Raw genomic sequence first — 22,579 nt, 5'->3', positions numbered from 1 at the left:
CCGAACCGACTAAAATGAACGGAGAGTTGGAAAAGCAAACGACTCCTTTTGAGTGAGTCACGGCAACCGAGTCTTAGAAAAGGAGTGCAACCTCCCATCCAGCCCGTCGAGCGGTCCGAGCGCCGTGGCCCCGCCCCCGTCCCGCTCTGTCCCCGCCCCTCTCGGCACACCTTGGCCCGCTTCCGCTTCCGGCCCCCGAAGGGGAAGCAGCAGATGAAAGATGGCGGCAGCCGAGACGGACCGCGAAGCACCGTCCGCTCTCTGCGCCGAGTACCTGGACTTCTCCACCAAAGACACCGCCTCGGTAAGCGACAGGTGCCCCTCCCGGGTCGCTCCGCTTGCCGCGCGACTCCCGCGGCGCCGAGAACCGGCGTCGGCGCGTTTTGTTACCGACGCCGCACGTACGGGACCGTCTCCCGGGTGTCGACTTGTTTTTCAGCCGAGCTGTGCCCACCCTCTGCGGCTAGGCTAAAGCTAAGCTAACGCTAGGCTAGGCTGCGGCTAGCTGCTGCTCCAGTGAGGTTGACAATAATAAGGGCGATGATAAAAATGTTAAAACTGGTAACATCTGTGCGGGTGGAGAATAGTGTTTCCAAACCCTAATCTGCGGGTTGTCCTGTCACAATACTTCCTTTACCCACATTATCAACACTTCGCTGCATTGTCACCGGGTGGTGGACCTCGTACATTTGACTAAATAAACAATATTCTTGCATAAGCTCAGTTTTCCATCCGTCTTCCTGTAAGAAAAACAACCAAACAAGAGGTGGTATTATTTCCGGACGGTGCCGGGTCGCAGCAGGCTGCTGCTGGTGCTTTCTAACCTGTCAGCATCATTTTGGTGGATGTCAATACCTAAATATCACTGGCTGCAGCCCCTGCTTCAGCGAGTGCATGTCTGACATGTGGCCGCAGTGGCTGTCGGTTCTCCAGCTTTACCGACATTGTCACGTTTCAATATTCACCTGTTATTGAATTTTACTGGAACGTAGAGAAACTTACACACAACAAGATAAGCTAAAACTCTATTAATACATAGGGAAAAATACTGGGGTAGCAGCAGCAAGATACTGCCGATTAAGAAAGAGATAAAAAATAAATGTGTATTTGTAAATGTGTGTGTGTGTGTATGTATGTGTATAAATATATATATGTGTGTGTGTGTGTATATGTGTGTGTGTATAAATATATATGTGTGTATGTGTGTCTGTATAAATATATATGTGTGTGTGTACATATTTATGTGTATAAATTATATATGTGTGTATATATGTAAGTGTATAAATATATATATATGTGTGTGTATATATGTATGTTTATAAATATATATGTGTGTGTGTGTATGAATATATGTATCTGTGTATATGTATGTATGTATATATGTGTGTATATGTGCATGTGTATAGATATGTATGTATGTGTATAGATATATATAGTATGTGTGTATATATACATACTGTGTGTGTATGTGTGTGTGAGAGTGTGTGTGTGTGTGTGTGTGTGTGTGTGTGTGTATATATATATATATATATATATATATATATATATATATATATATATATATATATACTGCGTGTGTATACACATCTTTCAACAGGGAGTAGCGCTATGCAAATTAATCTTCCAATATAGCCAGGTGGCATTATACTACTGAACTAAATATTTTAAAAGGTTTAATAGTACTTCCAATAAGCTGGTATAGCAACTATCTGCATAGCCTTATTGTATAAGTATATCTATGTATAGTCTGTTGACATAGTAGTATAGTGAAGAAATGTGGCATTAAGGTATTAACAGCAGTCTAAATACAGTCATAACAAAAACACGGATAATAGTACTACTACTAATTGTAATAATAATGGTAGTTACACTTATAAAAATGATATAATTGTAACTGCTAAGACAAATACTTAAACTGAAAAGGGAAACACAAATGATTCACCAAATTTCCAAAAGGAACAGAGGCTGCGTCAGAGGGCAGACGCTTTGTACGGCTGCCAGTTTGAAGTGACCCGGTTGGCCTCCTAACCTGATCCAGGTTAGTGGCTCATTAGGACTTGCAAACGCATGCCTCAGTGGAACCTCTTTGTGTTTGCTCATACGTTGTATGACTGAGGTTCTCATCCCGGGCCACAGTACAAGCAGACAGTATCACTGGAACAAGGTCTAGCGGCTGAATGGTCCTCGGAGGCCAATGCAGGTTCCAGCCCTTCCTGTGTTACTTGACGCCTCTGATTGGGGCTGCTAATCAGGATTAGCAGAGTGGGTCAAGGTGTGGACAGGAATGTGGTGTATAGTCCTGGCAATGTGCTGTCGACTGGGAGATGTAGTGTTTTGGTAATGAGGTGATTTTCTGGAATATGGCGTGATCTGGATTAGATAGAACCAGAACCAGAACACCGCTCTAGCCCTTAAGCAGGGAACCACGGTTAATGCTAACTGAATGGAATTACAGGGATGCTTACGACTATGAGTCGGCCCCACTTTAGGGCTAAATCGCTGCTGCACTCAAGTAAAGGCATATTAAAGTCACGCGTCCAATAAATAGCGGTAGATCACTGCTCAGCTGTCTAACAGACAACAACAGGCTTCAGATTAAAGGACGGGAAACAGCTGCCAATTGACATGAATAGATGAATAATTAAACATGATGCTTGTTTTTAATGTCATGGTGCGCATGCTGTAAGAAGCAGAATACAAAGCCTCTGTGTGATTAAATACCTCACAGGCCTCCTCCAGATGGAAGTCGATGTGTCTGTCGTCTTCTGCTCTCCTCTGACGGTCTATAGATAGTTGCACTGCTGCTGCAGCACGCTGCCTGGTAACATGATGCCTGCATGCACGGCTGCACTGCCAAAGACAGCTTTAATTCAAGGTGTGGGTAGGCATGTTTATGACGCTGTAATAGTCCTTGTAGCTGTTTTCCCTTGCTGTCCGCTGGTTTTACCAGTTCTCCTTCCACATTCCATACAGAATACTGTCATCTGTCTCCAGATGCTTGCACCAGCCCAGTGCTAACCATTACACCTATGCAGTGCTATCAAGGTCTACCTCTGATCACACAATTCCAGTCCTGACGCATCCTCCCTGCCTCTAAATGCCGACTAGATCTAACTCTAAATAAACTAGCTCAAAGCTAACTTGATCTCCAATACAGTCCCCTTGACTCAGACAATGCTGCAGATTGTTTTCTGTTTCTGGGTCATCTGCAGCCATACTTGGCTGACTTTTTTTAAGCCTCACCACCGTTCCATTGTACAACAATACTCCTTAGAAATACTTGGTTACCTTGTTATTGCCACGCCCAGCAAACACTGCTGCTAATAAGGAATTACTGCTGACGTCACAGAATCAACCCGGAATCTGAGAAGATAATGTTGAGACTAGTTTGCTGTTCTAATTTAATATTGAGACTTGGTAGGATATGGTAGGAAAACATGAAGTCACTTGATAACACACATCCCATTTCTCTAGCAGCCCACTTCTAAATTTACTGTACGTCCAGAAGTATGAGGACACCTGAACCAGTCAATTTTATTTCTAAATCATGTGGAGTTGGTCCTCCCTTTGATGCTGTAACAGACCCCACTCCTCAGGGGACACCTTCAACAGTGGCAACCTGGCTCCAGGGGTTTGTTTGGGTTCTGCCTCAGTAGCTTCAGTGAGGTCAGGCTCCAACCAGGCCTCTGTGTTTGTGTGTGTGTGTGTGTGACCCCCGTCAGGAATGGCTCCGGGCCTCAGACCTCCCCAAGGAGGTCTACCAGCACCTCGCCTTCCACGTCCCCAAGATTTACTGCCTGGGCCCCAACCTGAACCCCCAGAGCGAGGAGCTGCGTGCCCAGCTTCAGCTCCTGGCCCCCCTGGAGTGGTACCTGTTTGGGGAGGAACCCACTCTGGCCCTGGCCCGCCTGGAGACCAGCAACCAGCCCTCGCAGCTGTGTGGTCACGTGTTCAAAGTCGGCGAACCCACCTACTCCTGCAGGTCAGTGCAGCCAGGATGTGATGGGACTGTTGATAAGAGGCTGTCACAACTGTCATGCAATCGCCTGATCATAATTATTTTAGCAGGACGTGATGTTTTTGTCAAATCGTTAGATCCACAATCATACGTTTGCATCCACGTTGAATCAAATCATCAAATTGATCTTTTGTAACAGGTAGACATGTGGTATTAAAATAAATAAATAAATCTGCCACTATTACACTATATACTATCATTATTATTAGGGGTGTCCGCATCTCTAAATCCATGATTCGATTTGGCTTTCAGTTTTAAGGTTTTGACTCGATTTTCACTTGAAACATGTGGCAGCGCCTGGTGTTTTGGGTCTCAAGTAAGCCACGGTCAGTTTTTTACAGATTATGAAAGTGCAGGTTGTTAACTTTCAAATGATGTGTCATACATTGAAATTGAAAATATAATGATAGAAGAAGATGTGCTTATTTGAATGTTGGACCGCCTCATCCTCCTCTAAGATCCTGGAGTTCTTCACACTTCACAGGCATGGGCGGGAACGATATCTGTTAACTCCGCCCCCAGCCACTCCCCCACTGGACGACCTGTCACTGTCAGTGGGTTAAAGTATGTAGTAGTATAAGAAAATAACACATGAAAATATGATACTCTCCCTAAGTATCTTATTTATTTATTTTTCATTAATATTTATTTAAAAATTCTGGAAAATGCATAATTCTACTTAATCCTTTAATTTTAAATTAAAATTAAAAAAAAAAACAATTGTAGTAAATAAATTTAAAGTAATTTTAAGTTCATGCTCACTATAGAAGCATGACCCCTCTATTATTGTGTAACTTTTCAACATTCCCATTTCCTTCCTTTATTGTTTTATAACAATGACCGTTTTAAGATTGATCCCACTGTGTCCGTATCCACTCTGTACGTTCTTTTCTAATTTGACTTTTTTCCTAATTCTATTCATCATATCACAGCATCATGTTCCATTTAACATTATTATCTTATATTTGATTCCACAATCCAAATCATATCCATAATGTTAACTACTCTTATAGAGCGTTTACTGGTGTGTACCGGTTTCTGTTCTGCCATCTCAAGTGGACAAATCAGGTGGACATCTTGTAAAATATATATCATGTTTTATTGAATGGGAGCACTCTACTTTTTCTTTAAATGTTTACAACTCACAAGCTGCGAGCTCTGGCTCCGCCCCCCTAGGAAATGCTTCGTTTCAGCGTAGAGTACGCAGTTTATTTTCAGGTAACATTACATAAGACGTGACATTTATTGTGTCTTGACTGCTCTGATATGGTCAGTCAAGATCCATGTCGGACGGTATTACAAATACGGGGAGTATCGCGACCCTGCTTGTCATTTTGACTGTTTTTCTGTCTGGAATCGGAATCGTGACACATTAATCATTAATTGTTTTAGTTTTCAACTAAAACGATATGAATGTGACAGCACTGTTGTATCTGTCAATAGAAATGCACCGCCAGGAAATGAAGATCATATTGTAATGCACATGTCGGTAGCATGAGTCCGTTAAAAAGGTGATGGCAAGTATCTCTGGAGTCAAGTCAAAACACAATGTTTGACATTATATTAAGGGTGAGAGTTGGTGAGTTGGTGTGGCGTGTTGGCCACAGAGGGGAACAGAGTTGGGCGAGGCAACAGTCTGTTAATCAGAGTGTTAATCAGCGCCTGCTGGCGTCTATGTTTATTTACAAAGCAAAGGCTCGCGGGCCTAACGGGGAACCTAAAATGAAAACAGCCCGACTCCTCCTCAGTGTCTCTGGTTCTCTCTCTGAGGTCCCGCTTGTGCGTCTTGGGACTCCCGCACACCCGCCTCGCTGAAAGAAACATTAAGAAAACTTCCTGTCCCGGGTCAGGTGTGCTGCCGCGGGGGAAAGCCTGTGCCGGCGTTTGCAGACCGCGGCTCAACCACGCCCCTTGGTCTGCCGCGCTTGGATTTTCTATCATGGGTTAATTCATAAACAGGAAATGCAGATATATTGATTTTGTGTAACAGCATTTTATGTATTAATATTTTCAACACAAGAATATATTGAGCCAGTGAATTTTTAGTGAAACATTTATCATTAGATATCATTTTGAGGCTGTATTGAACAGGGCTGATGTGGCTGTAATGACACACACACACACTCACTGCTTCTGAAAGATGACTGAATCTAAAGGCATGTTGCCTGAAGGGTGAACTAATACTGTGTGTGTCCACAGGGAATGTGCATCAGATCCCACTTGTGTTCTCTGCATGCAGTGCTTCTTGGGAAGCGTCCACAAAGAGCATCGCTATCGGGTGAGTCTACACTTATCAGCGGACGGGGGGGGGGCACAAGTCGCGTGCCCCGTTAAGATGTTCGTCTAAGAAGCATTTCAGCTATTATCAGAAGAGACTTTTCTGCCTTTCTGCCTCTCCATCGCCAGAGATATGTGGCGGCTGCCTCTGCCTGGCTCTCACACACGAGGAGACTCTTGAGTGACGATGGCACGGCGAGCGCAGACTGCGCCTTGATCGCCCCCTCTCCATGTGTGAAGCGCAGAAAATAAAGAACTTTTAATAATGCACTTAAGTTTTGAGTTTTTCCTCAACAAAAGAAAACAAGAGTACCGTTAAAGTACTAGATTGTAAAAGTACCCTTATTTATAATTCCTCATCCAAATGTTAACCTTGTGTATTTTGTCAGCTTCTATCCGTTTTATCCTAATGCACACTGACTGACAAAAAAAAAGGCTGCTTGACTTGAACAATCTCAGTCAACTGACATGTTTCCCACTGATGATTCGACTCATCGACTTTATGTTGAGAAAGCTTGAGCTCTTTCAACTAGTCCATTGACACCATTTGGGACAGTTCTTCAACCAGCCAGCAGAGGGCCACAGGGAGACTCACTTCCTGTCAGGCTTCACAACGCTGGTCAAAGCAGGAACATCTAAATGGAACCTGTAAGGGGGGGGGGAAGCTGAATTGTTAAACCTCTGTGTTGATTACACTACAAGCCCTAGAATTCCCGATCCGGGCATTCTTGCTGGGAAAGGCGGACCTCGCCACCAACACTGTACATGGCGTACACAGCGCTTGCAGAACACAAATACATTGAAAAGTTTTTTATAAAGTGGCAGCTCATCTTATGGATCGCCATTTTAAGGAAACTCAATGCCGTGTGCCCAAATGGATGCTTATTTAATTCAATGAACTTTAAAAATGTTGGGATCTCATCCCACCTCCCCCTCAACCCTCTCCTGTCCATGAGAACGGTGCAGTTTGCGCCCGGTCTGGCAAAGGTTCCAAACCTGCTGTAGCACAGAGCAGCTCAGTGTTCTGCTGGAAGGAAGGAGGTGAAGGAAACAAACACAAATTCACCACCAACAGCTCTCTGTGCATGGAAACCTCCACTGGCCAACTGTGTGTGTGTGTGTGTGTGTGTGTGTGTGTGTGTGTGTGTGTGTGTGTGTGTGTGTGTGTGTGTGTGTGTGTGTGTGTGTGTGTGTGTGTGTGTGTAGATGACTACATCAGGTGGGGGGGGTTTCTGTGACTGTGGTGATGCTGAGGCCTGGAAGGAAGCTCCTTACTGTCAGAAACACGAACCAAACAGCAGCTACTGCTCTGAGGTGAGTGGGAGTCATGCCCTGCGCCTCCTCTCTTCTGTTTTCCTCTGCACCTCCTCTAATCATTCTCTGCACCTCTTCTACTCCCCCTCTGTACCTCCTCTACTCTCTACTCCCCCTCTGCACCTCCTCTACCCCCCCTCTGCACCTCCTCTACCCCCTCTCTGCACCTCCTCTACCCCCTCTCTGCACCTCCTCTACCCCCCTCTGCACCTCTTCTAATCCCCCCTGCACCTCCTCTAATCCTCCGCTAATCCTCCTCTGCACCTCCTCTAATCCTCCTCTGCACCTCCTCTAATCCTCCTCTGCACCTCCTCTAATCCTCCTTTGCACCTCCTCTAATTCCTCTGCACCTCCTCTAATCCTCTGCACCTTCTCTGCACCTCCTCTAATCCTCCTCTGCACCTCTTCTAATCCTCCTCTCCACCTCTAATTCCTCTGCACCTCCTCTAATCCACCTCTGCACCTCTTCTAATCCTCTTCTGCACCTCCTCTAATTCCTCTGCACCTCCTCTAATTCCTCTGCACCTCCTCTACCCCCCTCTGCACCTCTTCTTATCCCCCTTGCACCTCCTCTAATCCTCCACTAATCCTCCTCTGCACCTCCTCTAATCCTCCTCTGCACCTCCTCTAATCCTCCTTTGCACCTCCTCTAATTCCTCTGCACCTCCTATAATCCTCCTCTGCACCTTCTCTGCACCTCCTCTAATCCTCCTCTGCACCTCTTCTAATCCTCCTCTCCACCTCTAATTCCTCTGCACCTCCTCTAATCCTCCTCTGCACCTCCTCTAATCCTCCTCTGCACCTCCTCTAATTCCTCTGCACCTTCTCTAATTCCTCTGCACCTCTTCTAATCCTCCTCTGCACCTCCTGTAATCCTCCTCTGCAGCTTTTGCAATCCTCCTCTGCACCTCCTCTTATCCTCCTCTGCACCTCCTCTACTCCTCTTATCCTGCTCTGCACCTCCTCTACTCCTCTACGTCCCCTCTGCTCCTCCTTTAATCCTCCTCTACACCTAGACATTGTTAAAACAGTGCTGTTCCCTTTAACGTGTAAGGTTTCAGTGTATGAGGTGATGATCTGAAGATTAGCTTCTTTTTAATTTGACTCAACGCTGTGTGACATAATACCACCGTATTGGAAATTCTATATACCGTACATCCCAAAATATTTATATCCGTTTTTTGAAGAAGTGGACATAGGACATGATGAACACAATAATAAATGTATTTATGCTATTATGATAGTGGTATAACATTTACAAAAAAGAAGGCCCAAGCAGTTTAAAGTAATTGACTGATTTTAGGTGCAGTGCTAATGTTCCAGCCTGTGCTCACAGCTTTCTAGGGGGTGCTGTCTTGGATTGACTGTGTTTTGTCCCTTTCAGGACCCCTTAGCCCAGCTGTCCGAGGACATGGTCGCCCGCTGCTACAACATCTTCTCTGTCGTCCTGAAGTATGCGGTGGACATGTTGACCTGGGACAAAGAGGAACTGCTTCCCGCTGGCCTGGAGCACCCGTACGTTTCATTTAATTTCCTGCAGATTTGTCAGCTGCACATTGATACTGCCAATCTCCCGTTCTATCACATCCCAAAGGGGTTCTGCTGGATTCAGATCCTCTGACTTGGAAGGAAACTGAACAACGCTGAACTCATCTTCACGTTCATGAAACGGTTTGAGACGACTTTTTCTTGGTGACACGGTGCATCATCGTGCAGAAAGTAAATGTTAGAAGGTGGGTCAATTGTGGCCGTGAAGGGATGCACACGGTCAGCAACAATACTCAAATAAGCTGTGGCATTCAAGCCATGATTGATTGGTAGTAATGGGCCAAGAAAAAATTCCCTACACCATGACACCACCACCACCACCACCACCACCACCACCAGCCTAGACTGTTGACACAAGGCAGGTTGGGTCCATGGATTCATGCTGTTGACCTTACCAACTGTGCACCTCAGCAGAAATGGAGATTGATCAGACCAGGCTATGTTTTTCCAGTCTTCGTCTGTCCAGTTGTGGTGAGCCTGTGCCCACTGCAGCCTCAGCTTTCTGTTCTTGCCTGATAGAGGTGGAACCCGACGTGGTCTTCTGCTGTTGTAGCCCATCCACCTCAAGGTTCGATGTGTTGTACATTCTAGCTGCTTTCACACATGCACTCCAGACAATGTCTGGATCTGATTATACCGACATTGTCCCGAGTTGCCCTTTGACACATGTAGGACACAACTGGAGATTGTCTGTGTCGAAAGCGTTGGCACCACCTGGAAATACTCTGGTTGCTTTAGACAAGGGGCGGAGCCTCTGTAGAGTGTGCTGGATGCAGGACATGGCGCGAGGACACTGCAGAGTTTTAGCAGTGCATGTGTGAAAGCAGCTTCTGACATTTTTTTCTGCTCACCACAATTGTACAGAGTGGTTATCTGAGTTACCATCGTGTTTCTGTCAGCTCCAACCAGTCTGGCCATTCTCCGTTGACCTCGCTCATCAACAAGGTGTTTCCATCCGCAGAACTGCCGTTCAGTGGATGTTTTTATTTTTATTATTTATTTATTGCACCATGGGGGTTGACCGGATCCGATATTTCTTATTACCGATTATCGGAATCGTTATTTTGTCTGACATGATTGCAGATAAAATAACGAAATTTAAAAAACAGTACGGGGAAGGAGCTTGTTGGGGCTCTCAAATGCACAGGAGATGCAAAATAAGGACATATGTGACCCACCGCTTATTTTAGGATCATTTGGCGGTTTTCGAGATTTTTTTTTTTCTCGCATCATTTGAAAGTGTAGAATCAGAGCTTCCAAACAAGGTGTCACTTGTGCAAATCAAGCAAATATTTTTAAAGCTATTACTTGTTAATGACACGCGTGTGGCAAACTGTGATTCTGAGATGATCACCTCCAAAGTTTTACCCACACCAGCTTCATTCAGCTCCCACAACACAACTGGTTGGAGGACAAACTAAGCTGTCATGGCTACTTAACGTACTGCCGAATGGACCAATCACAAACAGCTCAACAACACAACTCAGTTTGCTTTTTAAAAAAATGCTTTTATTTAACAGTAAGAATATACATGTTTTATAAAAGTGGAATTATTTTGGAGTTTAAAAGTACGGACAACACAACAAAATGTAGAGTCTATCAATATTATGAGTCTCACAAATCGAATTTTCCTCCAAGAAAGGTTTTTTTCAACTTATTTAGCTGCAGCTGGTGATTTCAGAAATGCGCGAGATGGCGACTATTGCTGTGGTGGGACACACATATACAGTTTATCAAAATCCGACTTCTTTGCAAAATTGAAGATGTAAACTTTAATTCACTGAAACCTTGAACTAAAATACAATCTGCAAACAAAAAGCTGCTTGTGTTTGGCTCAGTTGTTACCCTCCCTTCATGGTGCCGCAGACGGGCAAATACTGTAATATTCCATGATCCATCCAATGAGTAATTTCCCAGAGCGAGACATTCCACCATGTTTATTTACACTCGCTCCCAAGTGCAGATCACGTAAAGCAGGGTGTCGTAAAATATTGCCGTAGACCTGCCCGCAGCATTAACGGATTTGTTATACGTATATGTTTTTGACAAATAATCTCTTGAACTTGAACGTCACGAGTAAACAGCCAAACAACCACGTATTCCCTATTTGTGGGAAGGACGTGCGGAAAGAGGAAGAGAGAGAGAGGCACAGCTGAGATGAGAGGCTGTTTTTTCAAAGTAAAAAGAGAGAGTTTATTCTGAAACATGGGTATTTTTGGGTTTTTTTGCATGGCACTAATACCCTTCCGTGGAAGTTGCAATATAAAAATCACAATCATTATGATCTACTGTATATCTATGATGACATTACCCAGTTACATTTTTTTTTCTGATTTTATTTATTTTTACTTTTTCATTTATACAGGAACAAAACCTGATTACTTATAATTGGTGTCGGCCCTGAAAAAAAAATATTGGTCGACCACTTATTCAGAGTAAACTAGAGACTGTTGCTTGAAAATCCCAGGAGATCCGCCATTACAGAAATGCTCAAACCAGCCCTCCCGGCACCAACAATCATGCCACCGTCGAAAACACTGACATCCGTATCTGCATGAGTTTATGCACTGCTGCCACAGGATTGGCATATTACATAATTTTATGAGGTGTACAGGTGTTCCTAATAAAGTGCTCAGTGAGCTTATAAAAATGTATCGATGATAGATGTATTGGGTCACATCTTCTAATTGTAATTTTTTTTAAGGTTGCAAAGTTCTCTACCATAAGTATCTTTCAATTTCCTGAAAATACAACACAACTGAAAGATGTTTAACTACATGGATCCACTGCAGAGGGACTTGGTGCAACATTATCACAATAATCAGTAGAAATTTTACACATTATCAAAAAATCACAATATCTGCTCATATAAGGCAGGGAAATGTTAGTTGTAAAGCTCATTCATACACAAGGCTGTTCAAAGTGCTAAGGCATAAAATACATCAACACAATAATAAAGCCATAGGAATAAAAAGCTGTAACAGATGGGCTTTGATGTAACAGGCCTGCACACTTAAACAGGGTGGGACTCGAACCGGCACCCACCTCGCTTGTTCGGACTCGTAGCCGGCCCAGATACTCAGTAGGAGTGATACTACACATTTAGGAATAAACGGTTAAATCGCAATTTAAAACAGGCTGATTATTCACCTGAAGGCGCCTGGATTTAAAAGTAGCAGTGTGGAGAGAGTCTTTGTTGACGATATGTCGACCAAAATGTGGTTCATCTCATTGAAATAGATGATCATATGAATTCACTCAAATAAAGAGACCAATCTGCTCACCTCTGTCCAGGGATCGGGCGGACACCTACTACTGCATGCTGTTCAACGATGAGGTCCACACCTACGAGCAGGTGATCTACACCCTGCAGAAGGCTGTCAACTGCACCCAGAAGGAGGCTGTGAGCTTCGCCACCACCGTGGACCGAGACGTGAGTCCCGAGACCGTCCAGTGGTCTGCATTTGGGGAATTTCTAATGGGTTTTGGGGAGGTTCTAGTGGATTTTTGGAATGGTTTGTGGGTTTTATGAAAGTTGAAATATTTCGGGAGGCTCTAGTAGGTTTTAAGAAGGTTCTAGAGTTGTATTAGGGATGTTCTTAATGGTTTAGGGAGGTAATTTTTTTAAGGAAGGTTCTTGTGGGCTTTGAGAAGGTGCTGATGGCTCTCTGCTCTTCCAGGGGAGGAAATCCGTGCGCTTTGGTGATTTCCAGTTCTGCGAACAGGCCAAGTCGATCATCGTGGTGAGTCCTTCCCGTTCCAATGTCCTGGTTGCAAGGAACCAAAGTGTTTTTTAACCGACATATTTCTTCATCAGCATTAGGTTGATTGATGACATTTTATTTTGTTGTTCCTTTATGGACTGGCTAATTTGACTGTGCACTTGGGGTGTGTTAGGTTGCTATGGATGGCTGTGTCCTTGGTTCTATGAGTTTAAATTAGTGAAAGGAATCTTGACAGAGTTGTTTTTCAAACTTGATTGTGGAAAACACACCATGAGGGCTGTCAACATAATGACTAATTTGACTTTATTTGCTCACAGAAACAGAGAAAAATTGTCAATGATTGCATCTTGTTATATACACCAATCAACAACAACATTAAAACTACCACTAATAACCACTAATATTGTGGAGCTCCTCCTTGTGATGCCAAAACAGTTGTGAGGTGGAGGCATGGACTCCACCACACTCTGAAGGTGTCATGTGGTATTTGGCACCAAGACGTTAGCAGCAGATCCTTTTAGTCCTGGAAGTTGGAGGTGGGGCTGCCATGGATCGGGCTTGATGTTCCAGCACATCCCACAGACGCTCCATCGATCGGACCCTAACCCCATCCATCCACATGATGGAGAAGAAATCCATCCATCCATCCAACCTTCTCTCCACACCTTCTTCCATTGCTCTGTGATCCAGTTCTGGGGTCAGTTCAGGGTCAGCATGGACACTGTGAGCTCCCATACGCAGCAAGCTGCCATGCACTGTGTGTTCTACACCTTTCTATCACAGCAACATTCACTGTTTCAACACTTTGTGCTGCAGTAGTTCTTCTGTGGGATCCAACCAGACGGACTAGACTTCACTCCCCACGTGCATCAATGAGCCTTGGGCCCCATGACCCTGTCGCCAGTTCACCGGTCGTCCTTCCTTGTAGCACTGTTGGTAGGTAGTAACCACTGCACAGCGGGAACAGCCCATAAGACCTGTGGTTTTGGAGATGCTCTGACCCAGTCGTCCAGCATCACAATGTGCTCCTTGTCAAAGTGGCTCAGATCCTTACGCTGCTTCAACATCAACTTCAACAACTGACTCTTCACTTGCTGCCTCTTATAACCCACCCCATATATACAGTGGGGCAAAAAAGTATTTAGTCAGCCACCAATTGTGCAAGTTCTCCCACTTAAATAGATGAGAGAGGCCTGTAATTTTCATCATAGGTATACCTCAACTATGAGAGACAAAATGAGAACAAAAAATCCAGAAAATCACATTGTCTGATTTTTAAATAATTTATTTGCAAATTATGGTGGAAAATAAGTATTTGGTAACACAGACTTTCAACTCCCTCCAAATATTTTCTATGGGGTTGAGATCTGGAGACTGGCTAGGCCACTCCAGGACCTTGAAATGCTTGTTACGAAGCCGCTCCTTCGTTGCCCGGGCGGTGTGTTTGGGATCATTATCATTCTGAAAGACCCAGCCACGTTTCATCGTCAATGCCCTTGCTTATGGAAGGAGGTTTTCACTCAAAATCTCACGATACATGGCCCCATTCATTCTTTCCTTTACACGGATCAGTCGTCCTGGTCCCTTTACAGAAAAACAGCCCCAAAGCATGATGTTTCCACCCCCATGCTTCACAGTAGGTATGGTGTTCTTTGGATGCAACTCAGCTTTCTTTCTCCTCCAAACACGACAAGTTGAGTTTTTACCAAAAAGTTCTATTTTGGTTTCATCTGACCATATGACATTCTCCCAATCCTCTTCTGGATCATCCAAATGCTCTCTAGCAAACTTCAGACGGGCCTGGACATGTACTGGCTTAAGCAGGGGGACACGTCTGGCATTGCAGGATTTGAGTCCCTGGCGGCGTAGTGTGTTACTGATGGTAGCCTTTGTTACTTTGGTCCCAGGTCTCTGCAGGTCATTCACTAGGTCCCCCGTGTGGTTCTGGGATGTTTGCTCACCGTTCTTGTGATCATTTTGACCCCACGGGGTGAGATCTTGCGTGGAGCCCCAGGTCGAGGGAGATTATCAGTGGTCTTGTATGTCTTCCATTTTCTAATAATTGCTCCCACAGTTGATTTCTTCACAACAAGCTGCTTAACTATTGCAGATTCAGTCTTCCCAGCCTGGTGCAGGTCTACAGTTTTGTTTCTGGTGTCCTTTGACAGCTCTTTGGTCTTGGCCATAGTGGAGTTTGGAGTGTGACTGTTTGAGGTTGTGGACAGGTGTCTTTTATACTGATAACGAGTTCAAACAGGTGCCATTAATACAGGTAACGAGTGGAGGACAGAGGAGCCTCTTAAAGAAAAAGTTACAGGTCTGTGAAAGCCAGAAATCTTGCTTGTTTGTAGGTGACCAAATAATTATTTTACCGAGGAATTTACCAATTAATTCATTAAAAATCCTACAATGTGATTTCCTGGATTCTTTCCCCCCATTATGTCTCTCATAGTTGAGGTGAACCTATGATGAAAATTACAGGCCTCTCTCATCTTTTTAAGTGGGAGAACTTGCACAATTGGTGGCTGACTAAATACTTTTTTGCCCCACTGTACATGTATTTATTCATTTATCTATCTTTTTGTTTGTTTATTTAGTTCTTAATGCATGTGTGTTTCAGAGGCACACCAGCCGTCAGTCCAAGCCTCTGAAGGTCCAGGTGATGCATTCCTCTGTTGTCGCTCATCAGTGCTTTGCTCTGAAGATTTTGGCCTGGTTAGGACACATTCTAGGATACTCAGGTTGGTGCATCTAATGAAGTGTGTAGAGTGTGTTGTGACACTGCTTTAAATCACAGATAATGTGATGTGATCTATTTTTCACATTATGTGTCACATTATATATATATATATATATATATATCTCATTGTGAAATTATTATGATATATGCAGTATTACATTTCACTGCATATATGTATGGAAGTATGTATATGTATGTGACAAATAAAAATCTTGAATCTCTTGAATCTATGAAAATGCGCATTATGAAGTCACAATAAAAAGCCAAGAATATAAATGATTCATGGATTGTAGGCCTATTAGTTATCTTCTTAATTAATGAAAATTGGCGAACACTATTTCCCTTCGTAAACAATGTCTAAATATCATACAATATTTCAAAATACAGTACAAAAATACAAAAAAAATCTATTCCATTAAAAACACAACTATACTTCAGTCTATACTAGGGATGCAACAGTACGGTTTAATACGCACACGTGAACCACAGTATTAGGATATTATGATAGAAATCCACCGGATGCGTTGGAGCAGGGTGCGGGTGCGGTGTGGGGGCCCGAAGTGCTGCTTCCTATTAAACCCACGTTAAACTGCTGCTCCATCGGTCACTTAAGCATTACTCTAGCTTTGCGCAAGAGGTCAATTTTATTTTTATTTTTTCTTCAGCTGCACACGGCTACAGAACCTTTCCCATAGAAACCCAAGATAAGACTTCCTAGAAATTATTTTATAAAGAGTGCAATCAATCAAGGTGTCCAATCTGAATATAACCCCTGGGATGGCTGCGTCTCTCTTCGTTACAACACTCTACGACACTCTTCAGAAACTCGCACCATGTCGTTCACGAAACGATCTGGTTCTTTTGAACAGCTCTTTTGTAGGAATGAATGGAACTGAGTCTCTCTGGGTGATGAGCCATTTTTTGTTTTTTTTTGTTGTTGTTTTTTTTGTTTGTCTTTGTCAAGTTTTATGTTGTATTTGTTTTAAGTTTCCGTCTCATGCTGCCGGCAAATGTTAGACAGCCTATGCTCCTCCCTCCCCAGGAGTTGCCCTGGCTGAAAGGGAGCGCACCCACTGTCACATCAGGTTCACAAAACGAAGGCACACAGGCACTGGTCTGACTGTGAGGTTTTATTACTATAGGTTATTTTACTACAGGTACTCCTCACTGAACCACCTCCCTGTTAAACGACCGTTCAACGTGGATGAGCGCTCAGGACTTGAGGCTGGATGAGGTGGTGGGGCGGGCCCAGCCCTTGCACTGGCACTGGTGGGGGGTGTGGGCGGTGTGTAGGTCTGTCAGTGCGGGACCTTGCGCCGGGCCTGCGGTCCGTGCGTTGTGGTCGTGGGGCGTCTCACCCGTGGTGATTCTCCCTCTTGGAGTAGTAATGATGATTAGTTTAAAGGCCAAAACATGATAAGATGGTTCTCCAAAGAGAGGGGTTGGTGGTGGTTGTGTGTAACAAAAAGCTGTGCTCTGTTCGTCCCACAGCTCGTCACAGGACAGAGTTATTGCAGCAATTGTTGATGATTAAAGAATGAATAAAGAGTTTCATTGCAGGTTGACAAATTAAACTCCACTTGCAGACTTACTGTCCTCGATGCAATGGAACAAATACTCTGTGTTGTATGTCCAGCATGCTGACAACACAGGGTTAAAAAAAATAATAATAATTGAATTTCCCACTATCCTGGACACCTCCCCCCTAATCAGATAAACTTATGCAAATTATAACAACCCACTAATGAACTTGAACCCCCCCCCACAGTCATGCACACAGAGCGTTGCAGTAGTTATTTATGGCAGACTACTGTAAAAACCTTTTTTTACACCTTTTAACTTTTTAAAATAAATCTTAAATATACCGTAACGTTACTGTGGTCTCAAAACCGTGATACATACGTACATACCGAACCGTGGGCCCACTGTACTGTTGCATCCTGAGTCTATACACACTCTTGTGCAGCCTTATACAGCACAAAACTCTGAAAAGCTTCTAAGAAAGGAGCAGAATGAACTCCGGGCCAATATGGCGGTGGTATTTACTGTCTGGCTCAGCAAATTGAGGCATCTTTGTTCCTGTGTCTATTGCGTGGCATGGCTCCCTGTTATCTCCAAATGACAGAGTCTGTCCATGAGTAAACAAGTTTGTTTGCCTCAGTCGTCATTTCTTTGAATTTTGCTCAATGCAGCTTAAACCTCGACGACAGATTGTTTCACTCAATACAATACTCTGAAATACGTTAAACAATAATATGGACTAGTCACATGCAGCCATGTTGACTTTCTACTTACACTGTAGGCAAATATTAGCTGGTTCAATTGGTGTGTTTGCACACATTACACTGGCTAATGTGCGTACGTGTGTGTGTGCACGCAGATGCCCTGAGGAGGATCCTGTGCCAGGTGGGGCTGCAGAGGGGTCCAGAGGGAGAGAACTCTTCCCTGGTCGATACTCTCATGCTCTGTGACTCCAAGATGTGGAAAGGTGTGTGTGTGTGTGTGTGTGTGTGTGTGTGTGTGTGTGTGTGTGTGTGTGTGTGTGTGTGTGTGTGTGTGTGTGTGTGTGTGTGTGTGTGTGTGTGTGTGTGTGTGTGTGTGTGTGTGTGTGTGTGATCAAATCTCTAATTTATATCAGGACTTGTTCTATGGTCCTTGATTTTCTGGCATTTCCTTCGTTAATTTCCCGTCTGTCTGTGCTTCTCCCCAGGAGCCAGGAATGTCTACCACCAGCTCCTCATGAACAGCCTCCTCATGGACCTCAAGTACAAAAAACTCTTCGCCATCCAGTTTGCAAAAGTAAGATCATCCCACTGTGGAGAGTTCAGAAAACACCGGGTTCATCATGTGCTCAACATCTGGAGATAGATCTGAAGATAAAGGTCTACCTTCAACAACCTAGATCAGGGTTTTCCAAACTTTGGCCGGGATCCCTTGTGGTAATCAAAGGAATTGCAGGGGGTCTACAGTGAAATTATAATTGGTTTATTATAATTTATTTACATTATACTGGTTATTTTGTTTCCCTATTTTTTGTGCAAAAAAACCCCCATTCTAAATCTCCTGCCAGTGAAGGTTTGTGAACCCCTGAACTCAGCGTTTAAGCATCAAACTGGACATTGTGTGTGTCCAGCCGCAGTATGGAGGGAGATCTGTTTATTCCCGGGCTGTGAAGTGGATTTTTTTTGGGGGGGGGGGGTGGCTGTGACCTCTGACCCAGAGGTGATGGTCCCGTCCCCTCCACTCTGTAGAACTACAGATGCCTCCAGACAGATTTTATGGACGATGACCACGAGCGTGTAGTGTCTGTGACCTCTCTGTCTGTTCAGCTCTTCACTGTCCCAACCGTGGTGAGTACCCTCCCCTCCCCAAACTGCACTACCACCCGCACACACTCCTCTCTTCTTCTCTTCTCTCCCTCCATCCATCCCTGCGCCTCCTCCACCCCCCGCCACTGCTAGAATTATGAGCGCTTGCAGAGCGACTATGTGAAAGATGACCATGACAGAGAATACTCCATCACTGACCTCTCAGTGCAAATATTCACCGTGCCGTCCCTGGTGAGTACCTCCACCCGCGTGCAGTACTCGGATGTTTAGATGGTGAATGTTAAAATGTTGACAGAATGACGAGTCTGTGTTGCTGAAGGGGCTTTAAAACTCAACCTGACTTTAAAGGATTTGGCTCAAACGCCGGTTTTGTCTTTGAAGGATTTAGCGACCCCGTGAAGGTCACACGTTCTGAAAGACGGAAGAAAGGTTGAGTGAGCTACGCAGCGTGTCACTGATGGACGTTCAGAGTGAACACTTCAAGCGTATAACATTAAAACATCCACGTGTGTGTGTGTGTGTGTGTGTGTGTGTGTGTGTGTGTGTGTGTGTGTGTGTGTGTGTGTGTGTGTGTGTGTGTGTGTGTGTGTGTGTGTGTGTGTGTGTGTGTGTGTGTGTGCGCGCGCCAGGCGCGCATGCTCATCGTGGAGGAGAACCTGATGACCACCATCATCCGGACCTTCGTGGACCACCTGCGCCACAGGGACCTGCAGGGTCGCTTCCAGTTCGAGCGCTACACAGCTCTGCAGGCTTTCAAGTTCCGACGCGTCCAGAGCCTGATCGGAGACCTTAAGTAATCAATACTCTGATAATCAATACTCTGATAATCAATACTCTGATACTGGGAGAAAGCTCTGATCTTACCTCATTCTCGTTCATTTAGCAGATAATCATATACAAGTGTACAGCTTAACTAGCTCACAGCTTGCCGTTGTTGTCGCAACTATTTGTGAAATATCGTCGTAGAGCTTCCATACGACGGTGTTAAATATTGTCACATAACTTTATATCTTGAAGTCTAACTTTAAAACGTTGTCTTTGCAGGTACGTTCTGATCAGCCGTCCCAGCGAGTGGAGCGAGCAGCTCAGGGAGAAGTTTCTGGAAGGTCTGGATGCCTTCCTGGAGCTGCTCAAATGCATGCAGGTGTGCTGCCACGCCCTTTAGGCTGCCACCCTGTGTTCATCAGTGGGACCACACGTGGATGCACAAAATTCACCACAATTGTTTTGTACCCAAAGAAATATAATTTGCATAAGTATCTTTGGATAACGCCATTATCAAGTTGATACCATGGTTACTCAGGAAAGACAGAATATTAGGCTGTGGTCATAGTCACAAATAAATGAAGCAGTTTTAACAAGCGTCTGTTATGGTTTGATTATTTAATATTGTTGCTTTGGTCACAGCTCAGTTTATCACAGGCACCGATTTAGAACAGAACTATGATCAATATGGCATAAACACCTGCCAGCCAATCAGAAACCAGGATTTTTCATGGTCATTTTAAAATAATTGATTTATTTTTAATTGTAAAAGTGAGCGATCGCACGTATGTTCTCTGTGGCAAGGCCGACTGACTGGTTCTGACTGGTTCTCTTAGTACTGACTGGTTTAAAGGCTGATTCTGGATGTGAAGGCTGCTTTTAAAGGCTGGTTGTGGTCCTGCAGGGCATGGACCCGGTGGTGCGGCAGGTGGGTCAGCACATCGAGATGGAGCCAGAGTGGGAAGCTGCCTTCACCCTCCAGATGAAGCTCACACACATCATCTCCATGATGCAGGAGTGGTGTGCGACAGATGTAGGTCACACACCCTGAAACATGCGTGACAACATGCAAATGTACACATACATACACGTGTAGATATGAAGTTTGAAGAGTTAAAGAGTTTTGAGAAAAACGATTCTTTATAGGAGCAGTTGGCGGACACAGATTAGACTAAATCCTGTGTGTGTGTGTGTGTGTGTGTGTGTGTGTGTGTGTGTGTGTGTGTGTGTGTGTGTGTGTGTGTGTGTGTGTGTGTGTGTGTGTGTGTTAGGAGCGCGTGCTGATCGAGGCCTATAAGAGGTGCCTGTCGGCGCTCAGCCAGTGTCATGGCGGCTTCACGGACGGAGAGCAGCCAATCAGCCTGAGCCTGGCCGGTCACTCGGTGGAAACCATCAGGTACCAGGTCTCACAGGAGAAGGTGTCCATCCATCTGCCTGTCTCCAGACTGCTGGCCGGTAAATACACACACAGAGCCACTTGATCACAGTTACAGAGCTTTATCAAATGGATAACGAATGGAGCATTTTAGGTCATGGAGGTCAACAACAGTTATGATACAGTCTCTGTCTACATAGTTGTAGTAGTATTACTAATAGTGCTAGTACTAATAGTAGTAATACTAGTCCACTATATGGGATTGTATTGTAATGCTGTTTTCTTTCCTTCCTCTCTGTCCAGGTCTCCATGTTCTCCTCAGTAAGACAGACTTGGCAAACCGCTTCCCTGAGCAGCTCCCCCTGGTGGGTGGAGCTCATTATTTATTTGTCTTAACTGACAAGTGCAGACAAGTTGGATCAGAAATTACACTCGAGAATGATTTTGCCCTGGAATTTATCCGCATAAGGCCTCTACTTGTATGAGGGTATTTCAGCCTGCTTGTCTTTTAGTCAGACGTTTATTATGGTTTATTATCCCCATGAGCTGATGCCTTGACAACCAGCTAGTCTTCCTGTTATCCAGGACAACATTAAACCATGACACACGACACCCTAAAAACACAGACATGTAAGAATATGATAGCAAACAAAACAATACATTTCAACAAAACAATACGTTCAAACTAAATGTTCAAACAAAACAATACATTTATACAAAACAATACGTTCAAACAAACCATTACATTTAAACAAACCAGTGCAGATAGACTGTCAACTATAAGCCTAGTTGTCACATTCAGATATTGACCGATAATCAACTCCAAAATAGGGGTTGAGAGATATATATATAAATAAAAATATGGGCGTTCTCTTGAAGAAATGAGGGGTTTGTGTCCTCAGAGCGAGCTCAGCCCCCCCATGCTGCTGGAGCACCCGCTGCGCTGCCTGGTGCTGTGTGCCCAGGTGCATGCTGGGATGTGGAGGAGGAACGGCTTCTCCCTCATCAACCAGGTGACTCCGCCCGCTCACGTCTCGCTTCCCTCCCTTCTGTGGGAGGAGAGAGGGGTTCCATGATTCTACCACATCAACAATCTGTGGCCTTGAGCTCCTCAAAATATTAAAGTCAGGTGAACGTGTTGTGCTCCATAGATCTACTACTACCACAACGTGAAGTGCAGGGTGGAGATGTTCGACAAGGACATCATCATGCTGCAGGTACAACACACACACACACATCAGAGACCTCAGAGCTCTCTTTTAGAGGGGAACAATATTCCAATGTGTGTGTGCGTGCACGTGCGCGTGTGTGTGGCAGGTTGCGGCCTCCATGATGGATCCAAACCACTTCCTGTTGGTGGTTCTCAGTCGCTTTGAGCTGTTTCACATCTTCAGCTCGGCAGACTGCAGGAAGAGATACCGAGACGGAAACAAGGTCTGGACGCGACATGCAAACAAAACACAACAACACACCTCAGAGCTCAGAGCA

The 22,579-nt window shown here is 44.5% G+C and overlaps 1 protein-coding gene across 2 annotated transcripts in view; it reads left to right on the top strand.

Annotated features, from left to right (window-relative positions):
* Positions 1 to 220: 220 nt before the first annotated feature.
* ubr2 (ubiquitin protein ligase E3 component n-recognin 2) overlaps positions 221 to 22,579 on the top strand; it is a gene marked incomplete at its 5' end in the record, with an annotated part of 44,642 nt that continues 22,283 nt past the window's right edge. Inside the window, 19 exons of one of the 2 annotated variants that reach the window (XM_080016798.1) lie at positions 221 to 304; positions 3,723 to 3,982; positions 6,218 to 6,296; positions 7,502 to 7,609; positions 8,994 to 9,124; positions 12,452 to 12,590; positions 12,838 to 12,900; positions 15,503 to 15,623; positions 18,003 to 18,110; positions 18,333 to 18,421; positions 19,084 to 19,182; positions 19,581 to 19,744; positions 19,996 to 20,095; positions 20,621 to 20,749; positions 20,988 to 21,171; positions 21,395 to 21,456; positions 21,994 to 22,104; positions 22,243 to 22,308; positions 22,409 to 22,525. In XM_080016798.1, coding sequence (XP_079872924.1) covers positions 221 to 304; positions 3,723 to 3,982; positions 6,218 to 6,296; positions 7,502 to 7,609; positions 8,994 to 9,124; positions 12,452 to 12,590; positions 12,838 to 12,900; positions 15,503 to 15,623; positions 18,003 to 18,110; positions 18,333 to 18,421; positions 19,084 to 19,182; positions 19,581 to 19,744; positions 19,996 to 20,095; positions 20,621 to 20,749; positions 20,988 to 21,171; positions 21,395 to 21,456; positions 21,994 to 22,104; positions 22,243 to 22,308; positions 22,409 to 22,525 — 2,214 coding nt within the window. Of the gene's footprint in view, positions 305 to 3,722; positions 3,983 to 6,217; positions 6,297 to 7,501; positions 7,610 to 8,993; positions 9,125 to 12,451; positions 12,591 to 12,837; positions 12,901 to 15,502; positions 15,624 to 18,002; positions 18,111 to 18,332; positions 18,422 to 18,873; positions 18,973 to 19,083; positions 19,183 to 19,580; positions 19,745 to 19,995; positions 20,096 to 20,620; positions 20,750 to 20,987; positions 21,172 to 21,394; positions 21,457 to 21,993; positions 22,105 to 22,242; positions 22,309 to 22,408; positions 22,526 to 22,579 lie in introns of both variants that reach the window. The other variant, XM_080016797.1, reaches the window with a different exon arrangement.

Source organism: Zeus faber (assembly GCF_960531495.2).
Source record: "Zeus faber genome assembly, chromosome: 16".
In the NCBI taxonomy this organism is placed as follows: domain Eukaryota; kingdom Metazoa; phylum Chordata; class Actinopteri; order Zeiformes; family Zeidae; genus Zeus; species Zeus faber.
This window is presented reverse-complemented; position numbering and strand designations above follow the sequence as displayed.